Source organism: Patiria miniata, unplaced genomic scaffold, assembly GCF_015706575.1.
Source record: "Patiria miniata isolate m_02_andy unplaced genomic scaffold, ASM1570657v1 HiC_scaffold_3, whole genome shotgun sequence".
Lineage (NCBI taxonomy): Eukaryota > Metazoa > Echinodermata > Asteroidea > Valvatida > Asterinidae > Patiria > Patiria miniata.
Window position 1 is genome coordinate 39,592,925 of NW_024037069.1, and position 24,614 is coordinate 39,617,538.

Below are 24,614 nucleotides of genomic sequence, written 5' to 3' on the forward strand. Positions count from 1 at the left end.
AGTTCCCCATATTACAAAGAAACACCGCTGATGAGCTGCTGGGAGAAAGGCCTGTTACGTGGCGGGATGAAATGAACCCCGGTGTGAAATCTGCTTTTGGGGGGCTGTCTGAAAGTGGCCCATTGGTTGTCACTTTTGAGACGAACCAATGAAAAACTAATGCGTGAATTTCAGAATGTTTCCCCAAAGAAAGACACTTCAAACATTCTAGTGTTATACAGAGTTGTAGCGTGTCACTGAATTTTGTGAGTCGAGTCATTTGGTCGAGAAGGTCGAGTCGAGTCGATGCGTTCGAGTAGCCTGGGTTTCGGAAACGCCATGCGCTTGCTCGTAAAAGTTTGACCGTCAGGTGTGCATACCGCCCTCTGGTGGCCATGAGACTGTCATTCTGTCATGAATGCATTTTGTGCGCGAGTGTTGAATCGCAGTTCTTGACAAAGTATCGACAGATGCCTGGATGAAGTTAAATTAGACAATTGCCTTTGTTTATTCTCAATGGATCTGGCTGAGCAGGTGGAGCAGGTGTTGATGGTGTGTCCAGACATTCCAAGAGCAGATATTGAAAGAGATTTATCGGTGACGGCAGACGTTCAGGAGACTATCAACCGAATCTTCGAAGGCAATGTGCGTTATTATTTTTCATGAATGTAGGCTAGTACTAGTAGTAGGCTGTTGTGATTTTGTGAACACCTTAGTTTTGGGAGACCGATACCATGGATACTAGGGCCTACTATCAATTTAGTTCAGGGTAGTATTCTATCCTGTCCCTGTTACTGTTGTTACCTTGGTACTTTGTAGTTTGGCATTCATAAGTTAAGTAGGAAAGATTCCCATCATTGCCCATCTGGCCATCACTTGTCACCCTGTGCATGCTGTGCACAAACCGGTAATTTGCACAAACCCTACTCCCTAGTAGTAGTATTGTTGATGTATCCTAACGTGGCGCGGCCCCCAACTTGGCGCACTTTGATTTTCGCCTGTAGCGCCTACCTAGAGCAAAAGTTTTAACTGAAATTTCACAGAAAGGGAAATTTCATCAAGTTCTTAACACTCCCGTTCATAAATCGCGAGTTTGTCTACCCGTTACAAAGTCAAAGTTAGAAGAAAAATTCATATTGGCGTGATTTTCCGATTTTATTTTGAAGTGCAAAGTGAACCCTTTGAAAATGCCCCGAAAAATAAGAAAAAAATTCTGACAAACTTCTGGTTCTGTATGTAAGTAGAGATAATAATGGTTTATCAGAATCTATCAACTTTACAGGAATTCTTAAATGTCAATTTGGAATTTTCCGAGATTTATTCAAGTGTGCCACGTTAGGGAACACTCCGCCAATTTGTGCCCAATTTCCGGATGCCACCTTTTTTGAATTTCGGATTAAATTTCGGATTAAATTTCATGAAACCAATATTATTCACAGAGGTTAAATAACGAGCATTAATAAGGTCAAAGTACCAGTATTTCACTGCATGAATTTGAGGTTTGTCACCAAAGTGGTTTGGCAACACTACACGAGGAAAGTCAGCCAAACATCGAAGTGCGCCACGTTAGGGAACACCAACATATGTCTGAGACGGGTCTGAAAATTTGTAAGTGTTTTCTTAGTAAATACTTCAACAATATTTTCCCTGTTAAATTTGACTTTTTACAATTTTAGCACTTTCTGATGGCTGACAGGTCACTAAAGGGAAAAATTAGTGATGGCCAGATATGGGAATCTTTCCTTTAAGTACAACGTATCCTAAAACAATGACGTTGAAAGATTCTTGTGTAGGTAGTTTGCTAATCACTGACTTGAGGGGAGTCAGAGGGCAGTGGTCAGGCGCGGATCGGGGGGGGGGGGTAAAAAAACCCAGCTCTTTCCACAATTTTTTTCACAGAAATTCCTAAAAAATAATGCGAACCCCCCCTGCTCTGACACTCCCAAAAAATAAATATACTGGTATAATGCCCGCCTGTTCAACATACGGACAGAGGCAGCTTAGATAGTGGGCATTTGTACACCATTCTGTAATCTGGAGTTACTAATCGTCAAATTTGAACAGCGCCCCCTATTGAAATATGGTGCCAGCCCCCTTGAAGTTGCTTGAAATCAAATCCTACATTTCATTGCAGAATATTTCATTTGATTCATAGCTCTGGAGGATTCACTTTAGATAGTAAATGTATCACTCAGTTTTGGGAACTTTCTAATTTTTAGCGCTCAGTTATATGATTGTTGTTTTCAATTTCCAGTTTCTAGTTGGCGCTGCACCACAACACGAGCTGCCGCCCGCAGTAGCTGAAAGACAACTTTCATCCCCAACTCCATTGAATGAAAAGGAGCTCTCATCCCATCATCAACCAAGAAATCAGGACAACCATAACAGCAGATTGCATCAGCACGATTTTGGAATTACCGGGTGCGGAAGCAGTACAGACACTTGTTCTGATAAGCATACTGATTCTGATGATGCTAGCGATTGCAGTGACCTGCCAGATATTAGCCTTCGTCAGAGAGTTACGCGGCAAGATTTAAGCAGTTTTGATGAAGGTTTGTTCATAAGCAGATATACTCATGCAACTTTTCAAAATGCTGCCAAAACAACTGCTGTTAAGCCTTGGGTAAAGACCACTTGGGTGATTTGCATTTTGGGGCTAACAAAGACTTGGCAAGTCTAGTAAAGCTGGTCCCAAAACCCACACAGTTGTATATTTATTGATTCGGAATGGCCAAAAAGTTTGTAGTGAAAGCGGTAGTGATAACATGATGGAAAAGAAAAAAGGAAATGTTGCCGTTCGCGTGGGAGTCTCCACTCACTGCCTACATGTGCACATGTGTATCATGAAAGTTCATGTCCAATTCACAAGTGACAGTCAGTCAGTTAGGTAGCCTTTTGCCAAGGCCTCTGTGGCTTAGAGCGGCGAAGCTGCAAAATCATGAAGCGACTTGAGCAAAGACCAAGCCAGTGTTCGTAGTGGTGAAGCCATGAGGCCTTTTCTAACTCCATTTAGGCGTGTGCGCGCGTGCTTACGCGCGTATTTATAAGGCTAATGATTGGTTGGAATTTTGCTACCCTTTTAGGGTAGCTGAAATAAAGAAAAACATAAATTCCTGACAAGTTGGAAGAGGCATCGTGGCTTCACCACTCGTGTGTGTGGTCTCTGCTCCAGTCACTTCGCGGCCTCTCTGCTCCGTCTAATAATGCCTGTTTAAGCCACGATGGCCTTGGCGAAAGGCTATCAGTGAGGTGGACTGGAACCGTGTGTGCTGAAAAACATGCAAAACGAAATCAGGCCAACTCTTTGTCTGACAAAATTCTCAAATTTGTTTCATGAGGCAAAGACAACGTCCTCAGTATTTCACCAAGCAAGATTGAAGTCTCAATTCAATATTTAAAGCAGACTTTTCTTCAATATTTTGCACCTGAGAGGGAAGTCAATTGATATCAACTTCAGGCCAATGACTAGACTGGTACATGTCCAACCATGGTCCAACTGTTTGAAAAAACTGACCTCTTCATTAGTCTGGTAGCTGACTATGGAGAAATGTGTAGAAATATTAGAGACCAGTACCAGACATGCCAGATGTTTCTTTTGGCACAGTTAATTTTGCAGTACTGAAGGGTTGTTGGACTGGTTGTTTCAGATGCCAGTCTATTTTCTTGTATTGCATGTTTTCAATACCTTAAGTTTTGGGACTCTCATACACAGAATCGAAAGTCCCAAATTTTCGGACTATCAATGAGGTAACATGTTCCTTTAAGGATATTTAAAGGAGATATCTTGCCACGATGAGACCACACACTTTTCTTGAGAAGCTTTTCTACAACTTCATTTACTTTTGTGTGTGTTCTTTTTACAGAGGTAGTGGCATGGTCTCCATCTCCTAACTTTGAATCTGGTGAAGGTCCCAGTACTTGCAGTCCTATATCGCTATCAAGTCGTGACTCTGACAGTGAAAATTCCAACACCGAGAATCGCTCCCCCAGCCAAGATTTATCAGAACGGAGCTTGAGAAGAACTGGAACATCGCCAGAATACGACATCTTAGAACACAATGCTAATGTGGTTCATCACTCAACTGGAAAGCAGCTGGACAAAATACAGGGTTCCGAGACTTTTGAGAAAGAAATTAACTTCGAAGGCATTGAAACGGTAGGACTTCCTGATCAAGGCGATTGTCGCTCAGGGAATAATACAATGGATTCCAATGGTGGATGCAGTCCCATGTCAATTTCTAGTGATGAAGAAGAAGGCATCACCTTGTCGTTACTTCACCGAATACGCAGCAAACAGACCAAAAATCATCAAACTGTTGTTGAAAACTACCGATCCAGTCACCCTCAAGACAAGGCAGACACTTGTGGCGTCACAACTACTAAAAACGATTACCAAAGCTACAAGGCCTCCGATAGGAATGTTGCCAATCTTTCCCATGACAGAAAGAAAACAGACTGTCCCAAGACTGGTTCGAAAAAGTACCACGACATTTCGTCAGATGACGAGGACGATGCTTCCGTGAGAACAAATTCTTCATCAACTTGTCACTCTCGTCTGCCCGAATCAGGACACTGTGCATCAAGGTGGCAAGAAGACGAGCAGACATTACACTCTTCTCAGGGTACATCGTGTAGTAGCAGTGCTCTTTCTCAAGAGAGTAGTTATGACACGGCGCCTGTCAGGAAGAAAGCCAAGCGAAGTCCGGAAGAGATTGTAGCTGCCAAGCAACAAGCACTGGTGAGATTGAAGACCTCAGTATTTCTTCGTAGGAATCTGTAGTATTGAATTCATGTACTGTATTTGGTAAACTCCTTTTTTTAATATTGAGGTATGTGAAATGAAGCACTTCCTTATAGACCATTGTCATGTTGCGGCCATCTTGATTTTTTCCCATTCAAATCAGGAAAAATAGTCTGGTTCCTTTTTGCACAAAAAACATGATCATTCAGTACTGTTATTGAATACAGGGAACATGACTGAAATGGTGGCAGCATGTTAAAGGTCTATGGGATGCATTCTTACTAACCATTGTCCAGCATGCTCCCAGCCCTACCCCATGAACCTCCTACCCCTGCCCCCGCCCACCCATCATCCGAAACTTGTTGATGATTTATTTTGCAGCAGTTAAATTTATCTTTGTTTCCCCCAAATTTACTTGCCAAACAAAATCAGTTCTGATTTCTCAAGCCTACTTAAGGAGCAGCATCTCCAACTCTCCTCAGTCTCCTGACGACGACTAGAGCAGGCTAGTCGAAACATTGAGACCAAAGACAAGTTCTTTTAGAACTAAGCAGGACTGTTCTTATCATCAGAAACTACTTAGCCAAAGTTGATAATAAGCAGGACAAGTTCTTGTCGCAACTAAATATCTACTGAGCAACAGTAGTTATTAATTACCACATGGTGTTACCGCAAACCAAAACGATACTGATACTCCACCATGCAAAGCCTCAAATCTTATATGTTTGGGAATAGATAAACTACATCAGAACATTTTTAATCAATCATCTGTTAAATAGACAAACTTAACTGAAACAAACTCTAAACCTGTAACCTATGATAACTCCTGAGGCCAAATAAAAAAAAAACATGTTTCTCGTCCGGGTTTTTGAAAAAAAGGAGGAAGAGGGGCTTTTTATTTTTTATTTTGGTCAAGATGGCCGCCATTTTAAAATTTTCTGCAACCGTTGGTGTTTCCACTGTTCAAAGACACTTTTAAAATGAAAGACAAGTTGGACAAGAGAACTGAACATATTTACAGTGTCATTTTGAGTTGTATTGGTCTACAATGAACAGATTTTCGCAAGTATTTCTTTTCAGATGAATTTGTGGACTTTTTCTGTGTTTTTTTACTGGATTTTTTAAAAATAAAAAATAATAAAAAAATCCAGGCGGCCTCCAAAAAGGAAGCAGGCGGGGACGAGAAACATGTTGTTTTTTTTACTTCGCCTAACTAGTGCTCCACCATCTGAGCAGGCAAACCCTTAAAAATTGTCTTCATATTTTGTGGTTTATTTGTTGAACGTGAAGGATAAATGATAGAACGTTATTTTTTCCCCTTCTTACCAGGAGAGACGAGCTCAAAAAGATCAGGAGAAGCAGCAGAAGATGAGACAACTGGAGGAGAGGAAACAGCAGAAGCAACGAGAGGCACAAGTACAAAGGGTAAATGATGACGTTTCGGCATTTTGGGGATGGTTTAAGTTAAATAGTGACTTGATTTGAAGTGTTGAATATAAAATGAAGAGTTGTGAAGTCTTTATCTTCAAGCAAACTTTAATCCTCGATCCTGATTGGTCGATCCATGGCAACAACAGTGTGATATCCCTTATACCACGGTCCATATCGCACTTCACATATGATATCGTGCTATTCTAAGATGCACGTGCCGTTTATCAATTGTTGACTGGGATGATGTGGCATACGACGTTTTTAACACCCGAGAGGTGCATAGCACCTGAGGTGAAGCCGAGGGTGCTATGCGCCCAGAGGGTGTTCAAAACGTCATATCCCACATCACGGCAGCCAACAATTGTTTTGTTATATGGTGCCAATAACTCAAAAAGACAAATGGTTTTAACTTACTGTGTGAGAAATAAATTAAATCTCTGCGATGTAATCTTTGACAACTGAAGGTTTTGATGTTCTGCCGGACATGAGACTGAGTGTTTCACATTGCATTTCTCATTGCGCAAAGCTGTAGCACGCTGGCAGTGGCAGGTTCCACACGCGCGCAACGCGCACAATGAACGCAGTGCGATATTACCCTCAGTATGTGACAAGCATTTTTATTGTCCAGACACGTGACCGTTTTAGACCAATGAAATTACAGTATCCAAGCACACGATTTAATAATCCTGCTGCACGCACATGTGTAATATGATAACTGCTGAAAAGTTCGTGTGCAGCGTGTGGATTCCATCTTTACTGTGTTTCAAGTTTGCTTGAATATAAATTTGTTGTCCCACTCATGCTCGTAGAACACGGAAAATGTAGTGCTTCTGTGTCCCATATACCACTAAGCCTTCTGCCTTGTGGCATACACGTATGGCAAAAAAACGCACTACATTATTCCATGTTCCACTCGTGCTCGTTTTGCGGTTCACAGTTAAATAGCATGAGCTGCAACACTGCACGGTATCTCATTTGCGCACTGCCAATCTGCAATCTGTTAGCGCAAAGCCAACAGTTAAACAGTATAATTTTGTGTGTTCTTGTTCAGGCACTCCGAGAAGCACATAAAGCAGACAAGCCTGAGGAATGTATGAAGGTAAGGTATGGGTTGGCGATTAAGTCACCTGGTGAAATTATCTTTTGCTATGTAGTCACTTTTTCATTGTTTGCTACAAGGTGGTGCTAAAAGAAGGAAACCCACTTTTGACAGGAATTTTAGCCTACTTACTTAACTTATTTGACCTTTTGTTTAAATTAATGTAGTGAAGTATAGCTCTTCAACCATACATGGTGAAAAAATCTATAATATAATTGCAAGAATAGTGTTATTATGCTTATTCGAATACAAGTCACCAAAAATACTGTTGTCAACGTGTAAGTCTTATGTAGTGTTTTTAGTCTTCAAATCAAGCTCTGAAGCTCAGTCAAGCGGGTGGAGTAAAGCCGTCCACGGACAAACAGATTTGGCACATGAAATTTTAAACTACCATATCTCAGAGACAAAATATGCATTTGCAATTATTTTTTCGTCACTTATGTTTAAAGATCAGTATTTTTGAAATATGCTCAACAAGTAGTTGAAAATTACTTTAAAAAGTGGGTTTCCTTCTTTTGGCACCACCCTGTACATTTATGTTACATTCAGAAAAATACAGACTTGTGACCTGATTCCTACCCCAAACCTCGCATATTTGATTAGATATGACCAAGAAAACTGCAATAACCATCATGTGCCAACAAGAAAGTGCGTAGTTCTCCATTTCGGGAGTGAGTTTAGCTGGTGCAGTGACCGAAGTCACCACAGATTTTTCTATAAATTCCAACACATTTTCATCTTGTACTTTTTCCCCCGTGAACAGTACATTACTGTCGTGATAGATCCGTTACTGTTAGAGGATTCTGTTGGTGCTACCTTGCTGGCCAAACTGCAGGAACTCAACAGCAAAACGGCCGTTGAATCTCAGGCCATCCCTGGGAGTATAACGTGGAGACGACAAGTCATGCAACACAATCTGGGAGATGATTTGCAGGTAGTGACAAATAAAGAATACTTCTTAAAAACCCACTCATAAACTCTGTCACTCTATTAAATGGATCAGCAGCATGCTCAACAAACAAAAATACCTTTGCCTCTTCTATTTCACCCTTTTTTGCCTCCCATCAATTTTTTTACCTCTTCGCAAGCAAGACAATCAAGAATAGGAAGCAGGCCATTTTTTTTATTGGCATTCTCATGAGTAGGCCAGAGAAACACCATGTATCGTACCATCGCAGACTCTAAGCCTTAAAACAACAGTTGAGGTTTGAAGGCAGATAGTGCTCGCATTTCACACTGTGCGTTAATCATTGTCTCTTATCCCCGACTGCAATATTTATATTTGTGTTTAGTTGCAGACTCTACAGCATGAGAAGGAGGAGTGCGAAGCACTTATTCAGCTTTCTGTGGCCAGCTTTGTTGACTTGGTGCACGCATTCAAACAGGTACAGATGTACACATCTTAAGCCCGGTTCATACTTCATGCGAATGCGAAGGGAATTCGATGTCATGAAACGTTCGCTGCGAAATTCGCCTGAGTTGAAATATGTTCAACTTTTACGAATGTGCACTACGTACCATCTGCTGATTAACATTTCCCGTGTTATCTTGCATCTCTGAGTATAGGAGCAACAGGGTGCTTACTGCACAGGCCAGGAGTCCTTACGGACGTACGCCAGAAACACACAGCAAATACTACAAGGGAATGCAGTCACGTTCATCGTTCAAGGAATGGAAAAATACTTCAGGTAAAAATGTCGACGCTGTTTGTACTTGTGTTGCATTTGTTACACCTGCAACAGGGAGAGATGAATATGATGTTCTCTCAGTGTGGTCTTATTCAAGAATCAATCATTTTACAATGATACACAATAGAAATAACATTATTCAATAAACATATAACATGATATAACAGATGTACATAGCTAATGGAAACAACTAAAATAACTGGTGTGGCCATAGTAGAAATACACAAGACTAGCCTATTTAACAATTGAGTAACAACGTGCAGAATTCTTCTGGCCAAAAGTCTTGTTACCATGGAAACATTGCCTAGAGGTTTGGTAGCACTGAGCTCTGGTCTCCTTATCTAAACAAAGAACTACTGTCTTAGATAATGGATTTAACATCTGGTGCTGGACCGCAATCCTCTATATACAGTAGTGGTCCCACCCCAGGGGGGGTTTCTGGCCAACTAAGTATTTATGCACCAACACTTTTTACCATGCCCATGCTCAACAGTGTAAGTGCCTGAGGCATAATCACTGGCAACATTGTTTCACTACACAAACCGTTCCTCTTTACACAAATGTCCTTGGTCAAAAGACTGCACAGAAAAGTGTGAAAATTACAATACTTATTCTATTCTAACTCCATCTCGTTCTATCTATCAAGTGGTCTAAATTCAGTACTGGGGACAAACCATAACTTCCATTTCATCTTAACTATTAATACTTAAAGGTGCACTCAGTACAGGAAATACTGTACTTCTAATACTAGATTTAAAAGTAACTTATATGCTAACTAGATAAAAGTTAAAGAGATGATTAATAAAGAAATCTACAAAGTAATGTAACAAAAGTATAAAATTGAATTAGAAAAGAACTGATAAATCACTGTTACTTCTGTTCTCAACTTGTACTTAGCCATGATCCTTATTCAGTTAAACACCATCTCACATGTCTCAAGAACACAGTATCTTCCTAGATCAAAACCTTATCCAATGGCTAATTCTGTTATCTAGTTCAGCTAAAATGCATTAACAGAGAGAAAATATATACAAGTGAAAAGTATTGTCAACTTGAACGTATCAAAATTAAAAGAATAATCTTCAACATACCTGCAACAGGGAGAGATGAATATGATGTTCTCTCAGTGTGGTCTTATTCAAGAATGACCACAAGTAGGCCACATGTTGTGCAGGTACAAGTACTAGCTAGTAGGACTATTCCAAAAATAAAATAGGGGTGCAACAATTTTGTGTGGGGAGGAGCAGATCGGGTCCCTACATGCGCCCCCCAAAAAATAAATGTTGTCCCAAACATTTCTGAAAATACCACAATTATGAAAAAAAATCAAGAAAACTTTCACGACGGTCTAAACTGGGGAAAAAAATTGTTACATGGCTACACTTAATTCTTAAGGAAAAAAAAATTAACTTAAACTATTTACAAACATCAAAACTATAAATGCTTCAGTGCACAAGTGGGACATAGGAAATATCTAGCTCAGAAATGCAAACAAACTGTATGCTATTCAGTAGTGTTTCCCAGGCACTGCATGAATATCGAAGTCAAGGGTCCTAGAGTAGCTAATTCTTGGAGGCCAAGGACTTCTAGATCAAAAGGATCATTCTATAGTTTCCGAGCCTTCCAACATTGTTAATGCAAATGCAACACTTTGAAGCCTAACAAGTGTCTCTGTTACAGGATGGCGTTAACTTTTGATGGAGACTCCTCATCGTATTTAACTCGTAGGTGGGTTAGAACCCATCAAACCGCAAGTGTTCACGAATGTCTCCAAGTATCCTTTGCTGGCCAGCCTAATCCAGTCCATCCGTAACTCCTTTTCACTTGTCGTAGTCAACAACCAAATTTCTGCCATCTGGCCTTCGGAACATCTGTACATGAATGACACTCCTATCCGTGGGGTAACATCTCTGGGACAGGCCCCTTCTGAGGGTACATCAATGGGACTGGTCCATTAGGAGGATACACGTAAGGGAACTGATTCATAGGTGGTATCCATGCAAAGTTTTGAATCTGCGGTAACCATGTCCAGCCACCTGCACGGGTCATTAGGGCATTTGGCCATGGTCCTTGGTGTGGCATCTGTGGCTGAGGCACAACAGTTGGAGTGGCTGAATGCTGAACATGATTCACTTTTGGCTCACCCAGGACATCATAGGTAAATCTGGCTGGGGCTTGTCTATTTCGCACTGGACGTTCGATTGGATCATCCTCACCTGGGTCTGAGACTGTATCTTGACTCACTTCTGGCTCATCCTTGATCTCTGCTTCTGCAGGTTCATGAGTAGGGATGGGCTCATCTGGGGCCAATTCATCACTAGGGTCAAGATCCATTGTGTCATCCTCGCCAGGTGCTTGGGCATCAGGTTGGAAGGGGACTGCCTCGGGTCGAAGATGAGTAGGTCGATCTGACGTCAGTTCATCTGTTTCCTGGAAACCCATCCACGTGACGTTCTCTTCTGCAGAACTGTCGTCACTGGATTGGTCTTGATACTGAGGCTTGGGATGGGAGCGAGTCACCTTGCGTGGTTTCTTGCGTTCTATCTGTGGTTCCGGTTTGTCTGGAGCTAGACACTCGCATGGAAGGAGATGGTTCCGATGAAGAGTACGAACTCTACCAGAGTTGTCTTCTGGTTGTACATCATACACCGGCATGTCACCTTTCCTCTGGATGACCACATGGATCTGCTTCTCCCAATAAGATTCCAGCTTACTGGGACCTCCAGGGAGCGCCAAACGTCGAACAAGAACACGGTCACCGGCCTTAAGACAACTGGAGTTTGCCTTCCTGTCGTAATAACCTCTGGCCCGTGTTCCGGCTTTCTCTGCTCTCCCTCTCACGATTTCATAGGCCTCCTGAAGCTTTTTCTGCCATTGGTCCACATACTTCTTCGGACTGGGATTTGAACAGTGGGTTCCGGAACCTGGCGTCAGACCAAACAGCAAGTCGACCGGAAGACGAGGGGCTCGGCCAAACAGAAGATAAAATGGCGAATACCCTGTTGTCTCCTGTTTTGTGCTATTATAGGCGAACACTACCTTGTTGAGGGAGTCCTTCCACCGGGCCTTTTCTTCATCTGTTAGGGTCCTCAGCATCTGAAGTAGAGTCCGGTTGAATCTCTCCACCTGGCCGTTCCCCTGTGGGTGATAGGGCGTTGTTCGGGAGTGGCCAATGCCGCTGCACTGTTCTAGCTCGCGAAACAGGTGATTCTCAAATTCCCCACCCTGATCGTGGTGTATCTTCTTTGGAAACCCAAATCGGAGAACGAAGTCGTTGAATATCACCTGGGCCACTGTCTTGCCAGATTTGTTTGTCGTCGGGTAGCATTGTGCAAATCGGGTGAAGTGGTCCATGATCACTAGAATGTATTGGTATCCTCCCTTGCACTTCTCCAGATGCAGAAAATCAATAGAAATTAGCTCGAAGGGTTCAGTGGTGGTGATGCTAGACAGTGGGGCTCTGGTTGGAATGTTGGGACGTTTGTTTTTAAGACATCTGCATTCTTTGGTCACATATGTCTCGATGTCTCGAGCCATGTGCGGCCAAAAGAAGCGATCCCTTGCTAGGTTAACGACCCGTTCTGCGCCAAGGTGTCCCATCTCATCGTGTAGTTCCTTGAGAACCCTGGCCCTGTACTTCTGTGGGAGGACTACCTGCTTACGGGACTGAGTCTTCCTGATGAGGATGCCATCTGTATCCAGCTGAAGCTGGTCCCACTCCCTCATCAGTGCTCGTGTCTCTGGTAAGTCCTCTTGTCGCTGTTGTCTGGATGGTCGTTTCTTCAAAGTCTGGTAATGGATGACACGACTGATTGCACCATCTTCCCGCTGCGACTGTGCAAGTGAGGCTCTATTGAGGACAGGTTGTATTGGGACTGGGGTTTTCTCCTCTGGGTGCAGAGACTCATCATCCACACCAATAGCTGCAGCCCAGGAAACTTGATGCTTGCTGAAGGCATTAATGCCTTGAACTGTTGCTGTGAGCGCATTGGGTGTAATTTCTTGTGTACACAAGGCTGCATATGCATCAAAGTCCATGGGAATGCGGGACAGGGCATCTGCATCTCTGTTGCTTTTCCCCGGTCTGTATTTGATAGAGAACCGGAAATCGGCAAGTTCAGCAACCCAGCGATGACCTGTTGCATTCAGTCTTGCGGTGGAAAGGATGTATGTCAAAGGGTTGTTGTCTGTGTAGACTACAAATGATGGTGCGTAGAACAGATAGTCTCGAAACTTATCTGTTATCGCCCATTTCAGGGCCAGGAATTCCAACTTCCCCGAGTGCAGATGGTAGTTTTTCTCTGCTGGGCTAAGTGTTCTGGACCCGAAACCGATCACTCTGGTTTTCCCTTCTTGTTTCTGGTATAGTACAGCACCCAGGCCCTCCTGAGATGCATCTGTGGTCAAGAAGAAAGGCTGGGTGAAGTCCGGGAAAGCCATCACTGGTGGTTGCATGAGACGGTCTATTAGGGAGTTGAGAATTTCCTGATGTTGTGGAGTCCATGTCACTGGCTGGTGCGAAGGGAGCTGTCCTGACTTCTTAGCGGAAGGGGATGTCCTTTTCTTCGTCTGTTTCTTGGTCGGTACTGGATCTGGTTTGGCATTTGAACTTCTTGATACAGACAGCAGCTCGTACAGTGGCTTTGCCCTGGAGGAGAAGTTTTCCAAGTACTGCCGGTAGTATCCCAAAAGTCCAAGCACCTTTCTCACATCACCGACATTTGCAGGTGTTTTCATCTTGATTGCCTGCAAAGCTGCAGTGTCTGCAGGGTCCGCTCTGTGTCCTGCAGCTGAGACCAGTCTCCCGAGATAACGGACTTCCTTCAGGAACAGGTGACACTTGGCTGACTTCAGTTTGATACCATGCTGCTGTAGGCGTTGCAGTACTTTCTGGACATTCTCCAGGTGTTCTTCGAAAGTCCGACCATAGACCAGGACATCATCAAGGTAGACTACACAGATTTCCCCACTGAGTCCTTCTAGACAGCCTTCCATGTATCGTTGAAATGTTGCCGGAGCATTCATTAGGCCGAAGGGAATGCGCACCCACTCATGCAGCCCCCACGGTGTGACAAAGGCTGTCAGTGGTCGGCTGTCCTCGTCAATGAACCCTTGATGGTAGGCCTTCCCCTGGTCCAATGTGGAAAACCAAGTGTTCCCAGCCAGGCTATTCAGAACATCACGTACTCTCGGAATTGGCTGTCTGTCGGGGATGGTTTTCTTGTTGAGTTCTCTGTAGTCGACACACAAGCGAAGTGTTCCATCCTTCTTGCGTACGCAAACTACAGGTGATGAATAGGGGGACTGAGATTTGGTGATCCAGCCTTTACTGAGGAGGTCAAGAATGTAATTCTTAACCTCGCTGTACAAGGGACTTGGTATGGAGGAGTAAGTGCGCCGCACTGGCTGTTCATCATGTACGCGGATCCGCATCTTTAAGTCGGGCGCACATCCAGTGTCGCTCTTATTTCTTCCAAAGGCTTGACACTCATCTTCCAACATCTTTTCTGCGACTTTTCGCTGTTTCTCAGGAAGATGAAGGAGATCTACTTCTGGATTCCACTTGTCCCCACTGGTTTGAACAGAGGACACTTCTACTTTTGTTTGGTCAGTCGTGGCTGGGATGTCAGGCTGTATCTCACCGGGGATGATGGAATGGATTAGTTGTAGTCTGCCGAGTACAGTTTTCTGTTTGAGCGTGACAGGACTCTTACTATGGTTGCAGACTAGGATGCACACCTTGCAGAAGGAACCCTTTGGAACACGTACAACTGATTCATCCATCTGCAGACCATCCGGCCAGCAGCGTTGGACATCAGGCTCAAAAAGAACCGTCAAGTCTTCAGTTACTGGTCCTGGATGTGCACTCCCAGTGACTACCATGTTCTCTCCAGCTGGAATCACCACATCCTTTTTTCCCAGCTTCACCTCACAGAAATCATCTGGGTCGTTGGTATGGAGGAAGCCCACTAACGCAGCCACTTGAGCGGGTCGAAGCCCAGGAAAGGCTGACTTGATGGATGCAGAGGAATCTTCCGTCTTCACTAACATCTCAATTACGTTGTAGCCGATGATGGGTCGTTCAATCTCATCTGTGCTGACGAGGACAGGAACTGTCATTCCTGGCGGCGATGCCGTCTCCCCAGTCAACCTAAACTCTAACTCCACCCATCCTTTGAACGGGATGGGAGTTCCATTTGCCGCTGCAAGATTGAACTGCTCACCCGTTTCCATCAGCTCCTCAATGGCTCGTAACTGAAGTTCTGGAAGATTCCGCTCCATCCAACCGAGGGGTACAATCGAAACTTGGGCCCCAGTGTCCCATAACGCGTCAGTGCGAACTCCTTGGAGGGAGCAACTAACTGTGCATCTTCTACCGACAAGTCTAACGACTTTGTGATGCTGCTTCGGTGTAAGATGGCAGACTCGCACCTGGTTTTCTGGACAAAGGGATGACTTGGACTTTCTTGTACCCTGGGACTCCTGACCTTCTCCGACTACTGCTCGTCCCTCGGCGGTAGTCCACTGGCGTTTCCCGAAGGTCCTCTCCTTTGACGACACCCCCTTGCAAAGTGCTCCGATGAGCCACACTTAAAACAGTGTGAGCAGGATGGCCCATTACCACTTTGCCTACAGGACCGGCATCCGTAAGGTCGGGGCGGAGGGCTGGGACGGCTTGAGGCTTGACCTGGTTTCAGACTCATCACAGCCTCTCGGATCTCTGCTATTTGGGCCTTTAGCAGATTTATATCAGCTGTACTGTCACGGACCTCCTGGACAAGGGGATTGGACTTCTTTGGGGGACTATTCTGCTCACTCTGCACTTCAACCGCATCAACCCGGGCATCCTGAGAAGAACTACCTTTCCGAAGTTTCGACCGGCTTTCTTCTTCGTTGGTTGCCGCAACATTAAGATGCTCAAAGAGGTCCTCATCAGATATACTCTTGTCGGCAAGATGAGGACGCATCTCTGCCTTGACGCTGGCATCCCGCAGGCCCGTAAGTACCGAGTGGAGGAAGACACCCTGGATCAGCGCTGGCTCGTAAGAGAAGGTGGAACCTGCTTCTTGAGATGCAAACAGCACTCTTTGGCGCAGTTCCAGAGCGCGAATCAGGAAGGTATGGGCAGACTCCTTTTGCTCCTGGGCCAGGCGGGACAGCTGATTGAAGAGCTCCGTGGCATCCTTCTCCTTAAAGTGGGATCTCAGCAGTCGACGGAGAGTGGGGAGTGTCAGATCTGACTTTCCTTCCAGGTAGCTACGAAGCTTGGCTCCTGGCATAATGCTTCTGATAACTGCTGCGATGATCTCTTTCTGCGGGTATTTCTTTTCAACACCAACCTGGATCTGGTGGATCAAACTGGGGAAGGACAGCTTATCCTTTTGGCCAGGTTCCCCGATTTGACCAGCAATCTTGAACTCCCGGCGCAGTGTCATGGCAGCTGGAACTGCACTGGGAGATGGGGAGGTCATAGCAGCTGGAACTGGATCGGGCGATGGGGAGGGTGCTGAGGCCTCAGAGGTTGATGCCTCATCAGTTCCCATCTGGGAACTTTGGGCGGGGCTGGAAACTTCCATCTTCCCAAGCGTCTCCTTCAAGGCTTGGAGCATTGACAGTCCCCCATCCGGCTGCTCGTCCACCTCATCACGGTTTAGATGGCGCGTGATGAGCTTTACCAGCCTTAGGTGAGGCAGGTCAGGCTGAAAGCCAATCACGTCAAGGCTACCCGCAACCTCCTCGAGTTGTGCTGTTGTCAAAAGGTAGAGGGCACTGTTAACTTCCTTATGGACTGCTTCCAGCTCCGTCGCCATGGTTACATGTATGTCTGTGTTCGGGCAGGCATGGGTGTGTAACTGGCTCCTCTCAAAAGAGACTTACCAATTACAACCCGTCCTGGCAAGGTCGCCAAATGTTACACCTGCAACAGGGAGAGATGAATATGATGTTCTCTCAGTGTGGTCTTATTCAAGAATCAATCATTTTACAATGATACACAATAGAAATAACATTATTCAATAAACATATAACATGATATAACAGATGTACATAGCTAATGGAAACAACTAAAATAACTGGTGTGGCCATAGTAGAAATACACAAGACTAGCCTATTTAACAATTGAGTAACAACGTGCAGAATTCTTCTGGCCAAAAGTCTTGTTACCATGGAAACATTGCCTAGAGGTTTGGTAGCACTGAGCTCTGGTCTCCTTATCTAAACAAAGAACTACTGTCTTAGATAATGGATTTAACATCTGGTGCTGGACCGCAATCCTCTATATACAGTAGTGGTCCCACCCCAGGGGGGGTTTCTGGCCAACTAAGTATTTATGCACCAACACTTTTTACCATGCCCATGCTCAACAGTGTAAGTGCCTGAGGCATAATCACTGGCAACATTGTTTCACTACACAAACCGTTCCTCTTTACACAAATGTCCTTGGTCAAAAGACTGCACAGAAAAGTGTGAAAATTACAATACTTATTCTATTCTAACTCCATCTCGTTCTATCTATCAAGTGGTCTAAATTCAGTACTGGGGACAAACCATAACTTCCATTTCATCTTAACTATTAATACTTAAAGGTGCACTCAGTACAGGAAATACTGTACTTCTAATACTAGATTTAAAAGTAACTTATATGCTAACTAGATAAAAGTTAAAGAGATGATTAATAAAGAAATCTACAAAGTAATGTAACAAAAGTATAAAATTGAATTAGAAAAGAACTGATAAATCACTGTTACTTCTGTTCTCAACTTGTACTTAGCCATGATCCTTATTCAGTTAAACACCATCTCACATGTCTCAAGAACACAGTATCTTCCTAGATCAAAACCTTATCCAATGGCTAATTCTGTTATCTAGTTCAGCTAAAATGCATTAACAGAGAGAAAATATATACAAGTGAAAAGTATTGTCAACTTGAACGTATCAAAATTAAAAGAATAATCTTCAACATACCTGCAACAGGGAGAGATGAATATGATGTTCTCTCAGTGTGGTCTTATTCAAGAATGACCACAAGTAGGCCACATGTTGTGCAGGTACAAGTACTAGCTAGTAGGACTATTCCAAAAATAAAATAGGGGTGCAACAATTTTGTGTGGGGAGGAGCAGATCGGGTCCCTACACATTCTGATGGGAAAAATTGAGAACCTACATTCTTACTTAAAACTTGTTTTGTTCACATGCCTTCAAAATTAAGATAGTTGGAGTATCCCTGTAATAATAATAAGGAAATAAATATGTGCTTGGTCGGCATTAAACATTATGTTTACAACTCGTTGGAGTCTGGAATGCTGATGATTACCCTCGGCGAAATTCCCATTCATAAATACCTTTTCAGTCAAAAAATCAAACCTTTTCTGTCCAAAAGTCAAAACAAGTCAAAAATAAACAATTTCCAATGATTTTGTTCAACAATTTTACTTTCTGTTTGTTGAAACACCCCCCTAGCTATATAATGGCGTGTCCAGCTCACGAGTAAGATGTAAATGACTCCCTTTATGGAGATTGGCGCGCGCTTTCCGTGTACTGCGCGATGACGCACAGATGCAGCTGTGATGAGTGTGTTGTGAATGTAGGACTATGAAATACTGACTCACTGGTAGTATTGCGCATGCCTACGTGAGGATTGTGAATGGTCAACCAATAAAACGATAAAAAGCACTGGATTTCATAGGAGCCAAAATTTCATGTGACACTGGAACAGTGTTTCAGACCAGCCAGCCATGTCTTTATCATCTGTTTAAGACCAGCCACGTGACAGGCTCTCGACCAATGGGAATGGGTAAACTGTCTTAGGTATTTATAAATAATTATTAATAATAATAAAACAGTTCTTATATGGCATTTTACACTGACGTCCCAAAGCACTTTACACAGATTAAATGAAAAGAAGATTGAAACAAAGTGTAATGGCTGTCCGCTTCTTCGTCTATGTTTGCTTTCACTTAATCCGTCGTCTTTTATATAAAGGATATTTGTCTTTTCTTTTGAAAAGAAGATGAAATTGCAGGTAAGAAACTAATCCTTTTTTTTGTATGTGCCAATTCCCTTCCCCCCCCCCCCTCTGCTAGGACATCTGATATTCCATCACATTCCATTTACAAAATCATCAACTTGAAGGATAAGAATTAAATATTTATAACCAGACACGTATTTATGTGTAGTAAGTGTACAAACATTCTCGACGTACTCCTCGGATTCTTTGCACAGGTTGCAGAAGAATTCGAGGCAGCGGAACTTCCGATCGGCCGTCCTTGGCAACGAGCCAACTGAAAACGCCGCCAAGGCGCGTCGCAAGAAACGACCCATTGAAGATATCACCACCGTTGTGACCAGGGTGGACGTGGAAGAAGTGAGTTGCCTGCATACAGGGTGACCCCAAATAAAATGCAACCCTAACACGTTTGCCTTTAAAAAAAAAGGGATCGGTGGATTTTTATGTTTTTGGTATCAAATTAAAGCTGAGAGCTTTTTCTTTCGAATACTGAAAAAATCATGAAAATAGTACTTTGGGTTGTTGAGAAATTCCAATCATGTAAAAGTAGTCATTTTTCATCCTGTGAACAAAACATTACCACAGTAAGGGATTTTCACTGTACCTATTTGTACATGTTCTAATCCTTACAGCAAGGCACATAATAATAACAAGAGTACAAATTAATTTGATGGAAATACCTTTAATTTTCCACCTGAACAGGTATCTCATCCTTTTTAGTCCTATTTTAAACCCTTTCGGCATCATAACTATGTCAAAATATTAAAGAAATTGCACAAATGAAGAATAATTGCACAGTAGGCTTACAGTTATGTTTCACTGTTTGAAGTACTTGTGTACAGGATGAAAAATGACTACTTTTACATAATCAGAATTTTCTCAGCAACCCAAAGTGCTATTTTCATGATTTTTTTCAGTATTGAAAAGAAAAACCTCTCAATCTGATACCAAAAACATAAAAATCCACTGATCCTTTTTTTTTTAAAATGCAACTGTTTTAGGGTTGCGTTTTTTTTGGGTCACCCTGTAAAGGATCACTTGCTCTTGATGTGTTTCATTCGTATTCAATAATATCACCACTCCAAATCCAAAGAAGACTGTTCAAAACCTAACCTGTTGAAGTTTCAGCTCAGTGGGTATTACACTTTTTGAGAAAATAGTGAATTACCATGCACAACCTTTTGATCACGAAACATGATTTCGTCAATAGCACTCCTCATTTCCAATAATCAGTCAATTAACGGATTGTTGGAAGTCACCCACATTTTTTTCATTTCTTCTTAACGACTGCAAGCCGGACGGAATAATATCACGGGGTGATTAGTATCAGTACAATCTTAAATCCAAGAGCTTTGATAATAATTTGGTTGGTTATTTTTGGGATAAATCCCTTTAATATGTCATCGAAAACAGTTTTGTAGGTCTTGAGACAGGTCTTGAAACAAGTTTTTGCTCAATCTCGTTAGCCCATTGTCTACTTCTTGTCTCCGACTTTTACTCGTCTCCAGATCGTGCTTACAGAAACCAGTGCAAAAACCAGTGCATGCACACTGTGTCACACTTCTTTGAGCTATCTTGGAGCTATCTTGAGCAGGCCTGTTTCATGACCTGAGACTTTTTTTGGGGGGCGTGTTGTTGTCATTCAAACCTCAACCCCCCCCCAATATACATTGGAGCTATCTTGAGCAGGCCTGTTTCATGACCTGAGACTTTTTTTTGGGGGGGGGGGGTGTTGTTGTCATTCAAACCCCCCCCCCCCTCCCCCCAGCATACCGACCTGTTGAGCTGTCACACAGTATCATCTGCTGTTCTTGTGCGGAGTCAGTAGTTGAAATAACATTTTGTTCTTTAACCTGGCATATTTTCACATTTCTAATCTTTGTAGGCATTAGTTGACTTGCAGCTACACGTAGGATGCAACGTGCGCTTTGTGGAGACACCTGCTGAAGTAGCTGATCTGGTTGCCATGGTTACTAAGTCAGTGGCGGAGACGCCATTCAAGTAAGTCACAACTATTTACCCCCACTGTTGTTCAAATACATGAACAGTCGGTGTATAATTAGCCTGTCTTCATTCTTGAAAGAGAAAACTCTTATTTGTTTTGTTATTTTAAAGGTAATATACAACATTTGCTTTTGCTGTAAATTTCAAAAAAAGATGAATTTGGGGGTTAGTGCTTTATAGAAATTAAGTAAGATTTGAGGCTTTGCATGGTGGAGATACTAAATAATGAAAGGTTTGCGGAAACACAATGTGCGAATAATTTCTCAACTAAGAGAATGGTTCTGAAAAGAGCCAGAGGTATAAACTCGACGTTTCGGTCAGTATGCTCTGACCGTTATAGAAATTATTGTACTGACTTGTTTACCTTTTTGTGATCATAGCTGCTGGACCCCCCCCCCCAACCCCCCCCCCCCAAAAAAAATGCTGTTCTTGTAGTTTTGATCCATGTCCCTAACTTCAGACAAAACGGAGCAATTTATTGACGTCTGGGAATTGTCAGGTCAGGGAACCAGACAAGGTGGCTTTCACCCATTCATGGATGTGTAACTGATTGCAAACAAACAGTGGACTAACTGAGGTGTAGTAAAACAAATATAACACGGTTTATTTTGGGTGGATAGTCTATATCATACAGCCACCCTCAAAGCATGGTATATTTGTATACTACTGCACCCTTTGTGATATTTTTACTAGGAGGGAGCGAGACAAAGCCACCTTTTCTTTCCATGTTGACACCGAGTGGGCCGGGGGCGTCAAGGTCAAGAAGGACGGCCAGGGTCTGCGTAGGGTGTGGCGACAGCAGTTGCAGCAGTTCCGCAACGTCAGTCCCCAGGTGGCCAACTCCATCATCGCTGTGTACCCCTCGCCAAGACAACTGTTACAGGTTTGTACGTGCCACTTTCAGGATTTCCACAGTCATGGCAAAATCCTGGAAAAATCCTGGAATTTAAAACAATCATGGAAAGTCATGGACAAGTCACATTTTGTTATTTTACTGGGAGCCTGGGAAGTTGATATTTCCAGAATACAAACTCATGGAAAAGTCTCCGAATCCTGCACAACTCATACGTGATACAGTCTACCAGTTCGCGCCGGGATTATTTTGACAGTGACCGGACCCAGGCGCGGGATTGTTTTTCACAAACCTCGATGCCAGACGGGTTCAGGCCATCATCTGCAGATAGCACACCCTGATATTTCTGGCCTCGCTCGCTGCGAGCGGGTCACTGACAGATATTTCCAGCCTCGCTCGTTGCGTGTTTATCCGTGATACCACTCTCTTTTTCTCATTGATAGCTTTGTGGTCTGATATCAAAAGTTTGTTTTAATCAGCCAAAGTGTAGTTTAAAGGAAGATTTTGAGTTTAATGACACTGTAAATTTCATTAATTATATGCATTCACACCTTGAAACTAATGATGCGACTTTGTTGCGTTTCCAACCAGGCATATGCCAGATGCGATTCTGTTCAAGAAGCAAGGAAAGTACTTCAAGACATTGTGGTAAGTTCAAATTCATTGGCCTAATCATTTCACTAACTACATTTGTATTCATAAATACCTAAGACAGTTACCCATTCCTATTGGTTTATTGTAACAAGCAAGATTCTGAAGCATCACTTCTTGCCAGAGATAATACAAATAATCAATTGGGATTACAGTGTCGACTGTATAGTAGTGTGTTGTGCACAGTCGTACTGAAAAGAAGATGTAGAATGCTTAGTAACATGTTTAATAACTTAACTTTGCAGATAAGAAGAGGTGAAGGTGTTCTGGCAACAACTAGAAGGGTTGGCCCAGAGCTATCCAAGAGAATCCACACGCTCATGACATCAAGACAACCAGACCTGGACCTGTAAGCTTGCTGCAACACCACAGAGGGTTGGCCCTGAGCTATCCAAGAGAATCCCCAAACTCATGACATCAAGACAACCAGACCTGGACCTGTAAGCTCGCTGCAACACCACAGAGGGTAGGCCCTGAGCTATCCAAGAGAATCCACACATTCATGACATCAAGACAACCAGATCTGGACCTGTAAGCTCGCTACAACAACACAGAGGGTAGGCCCTGAGCTATCCAAGAGAATCCACACACTCATGACATCAAGACAACCAGACCTGGACCTGTAAGCTTGCTACAACAACACAGAGGGTAGGCCAAGAGCTATCCAAGAGAATCCACACACTCATGACATCAAGACAGTCAGATCTGGACCTGTAAGCTTGCTACAACAACACAGAGGGTTGGCCCAGAGCTATCCAAGAGAATCCACACACTCATGACATCAAGACAGTCAGATCTGGACCTGTAAGCTCGCTACAACAACACAGAGGGTAGGCCCTGAGCTATCCAAGAGAATCCACACACTCATGACATCAAGACAACCAGACCTGGACCTGTAAGCTCGCTACAACAACCTGGAGGGTAGGCCAAGAGCTATCCAAGAGAATCCACACACTCATGACATCAAGACAGTCAGATCTGGACCTGTAAGCTTGCTACAACAACACAGAGGGTTGGCCCAGAGCTATCCAAGAGAATCCACACACTCATGACATCAAGACAGTCAGATCTGGACCTGTAAGCTCGCTACAACAACACAGAGGGTAGGCCCTGAGCTATCCAAGAGAATCCACACACTCATGACATCAAGACAACCAGACCTGGACCTGTAAGCTTGCTACAACAACACAGAGGGTTGGCCCAGAGCTATCCAAGAGAATCCACACACTCATGACATCAAGACAGTCAGATCTGGACCTGTGAGCTTTTTTTCCGAAGCTAAGTTTGCCAAAGACCTCAGGAATTTTCAATGCATTTCTCAAAGTCTAAAGTAATCAGGTTGTATTGGTTTTGTTCAGAATCAGGGATCCCTTTGACTGTGCAGATACATGTTGCTAATGTAACAAAAGATTACTACTCAAAAACGTAGTACTGTAAAACTAGCCTCCTTGTCTTCCAAATTTCTTTTAACATCAGTGCAGCCAGCATGTACATTTTTACTTGGATAATCTGTCAGTTATTTCACGTATATCTCTTGTATTTTCCATGTAATTTTATATTGTACAGGAAAGTTTTCCAATTTTGTTTTTGTAATTTTGTATTTCAGTGTCATATATCAAGAAAATGAGAAATGCCTCGTTTGTTACGATTTGTTATCTTTATAATAAAGAAATGCATGCCATTCAAATTTTTTTCTGAAAATTGTTAATTGTTTTGGTGTAATGTTCATTATGCGATGGCACACCCATTGAATTCTGCCCCTCTCCCTGACTAAATATATAAGAATGAAGAATCACACTCTTTAGGGAAGAGGCAGAATCCAGTCGGACAACACCAGGGCTGTGACGAAAATACAGGGTGAGTAAAAAAAAAAAAAGCGAAACCCAAATGTCGGGACCATTGTTTTAGTGAAGTTCTGCATGTAGCCCTTTCAAAATCTAGGCTATGAAAGCCCAATTCATAGGCTTTCTTTTAGTACAAGAATCATTCAAATCACTCATGTACTTTTCAAGTTACGGAATTTTAAACATAACCACCGTTTTAAAGTTCTGTCCACAGATCACAAGAAGGTAAGTGTTCTTTCAGCAAAACGAAAACAAATCTCATAGGGATGTGGGTGAATGGTTTTCGTTTTGCTGAAAGAACGAACACTTTTTTTTGTG

At 43.0% G+C, this 24,614-nt stretch overlaps 1 protein-coding gene across 1 annotated transcript; it reads left to right on the forward strand.

Annotated features, from left to right (window-relative positions):
• The first annotated feature begins 367 nt into the window (after nucleotides 1–367).
• Nucleotides 368–24,139, forward strand: LOC119737610. Its single transcript, XM_038212071.1, has 13 exons — nucleotides 368–624; nucleotides 2,234–2,531; nucleotides 3,843–4,717; nucleotides 6,050–6,145; nucleotides 7,203–7,250; nucleotides 8,014–8,184; nucleotides 8,543–8,635; nucleotides 8,817–8,938; nucleotides 19,160–19,301; nucleotides 20,830–20,945; nucleotides 21,642–21,831; nucleotides 22,393–22,449; nucleotides 22,698–24,139. Exons 1-13 carry the CDS (start codon nucleotides 496–498, stop codon nucleotides 22,803–22,805), a joined length of 2,445 nt encoding a protein of 814 aa, XP_038067999.1. The 5' UTR covers nucleotides 368–495; the 3' UTR covers nucleotides 22,806–24,139.
• The last annotated feature ends 475 nt before the right edge of the window (nucleotides 24,140–24,614 follow it).

What these genes read in the sequence shown, in the direction of transcription:
- LOC119737610 (XM_038212071.1), top strand. Translation starts at nt 496, where the DNA reads ATGGATCTGGCTGAGCAGGTGGAGCAGGTGTTGATGGTGTGTCCAGAC. An exon ending in TTTAAGCAGTTTTGATGAAG is followed by an intron (nt 2,532 to 3,842) that starts GTTTGTTCATAA and finishes TTCTTTTTACAG; the next exon opens with AGGTAGTGGCATGGTCTCCA. An exon ending in TGGTGCACGCATTCAAACAG is followed by an intron (nt 8,636 to 8,816) that starts GTACAGATGTAC and finishes CTCTGAGTATAG; the next exon opens with GAGCAACAGGGTGCTTACTG.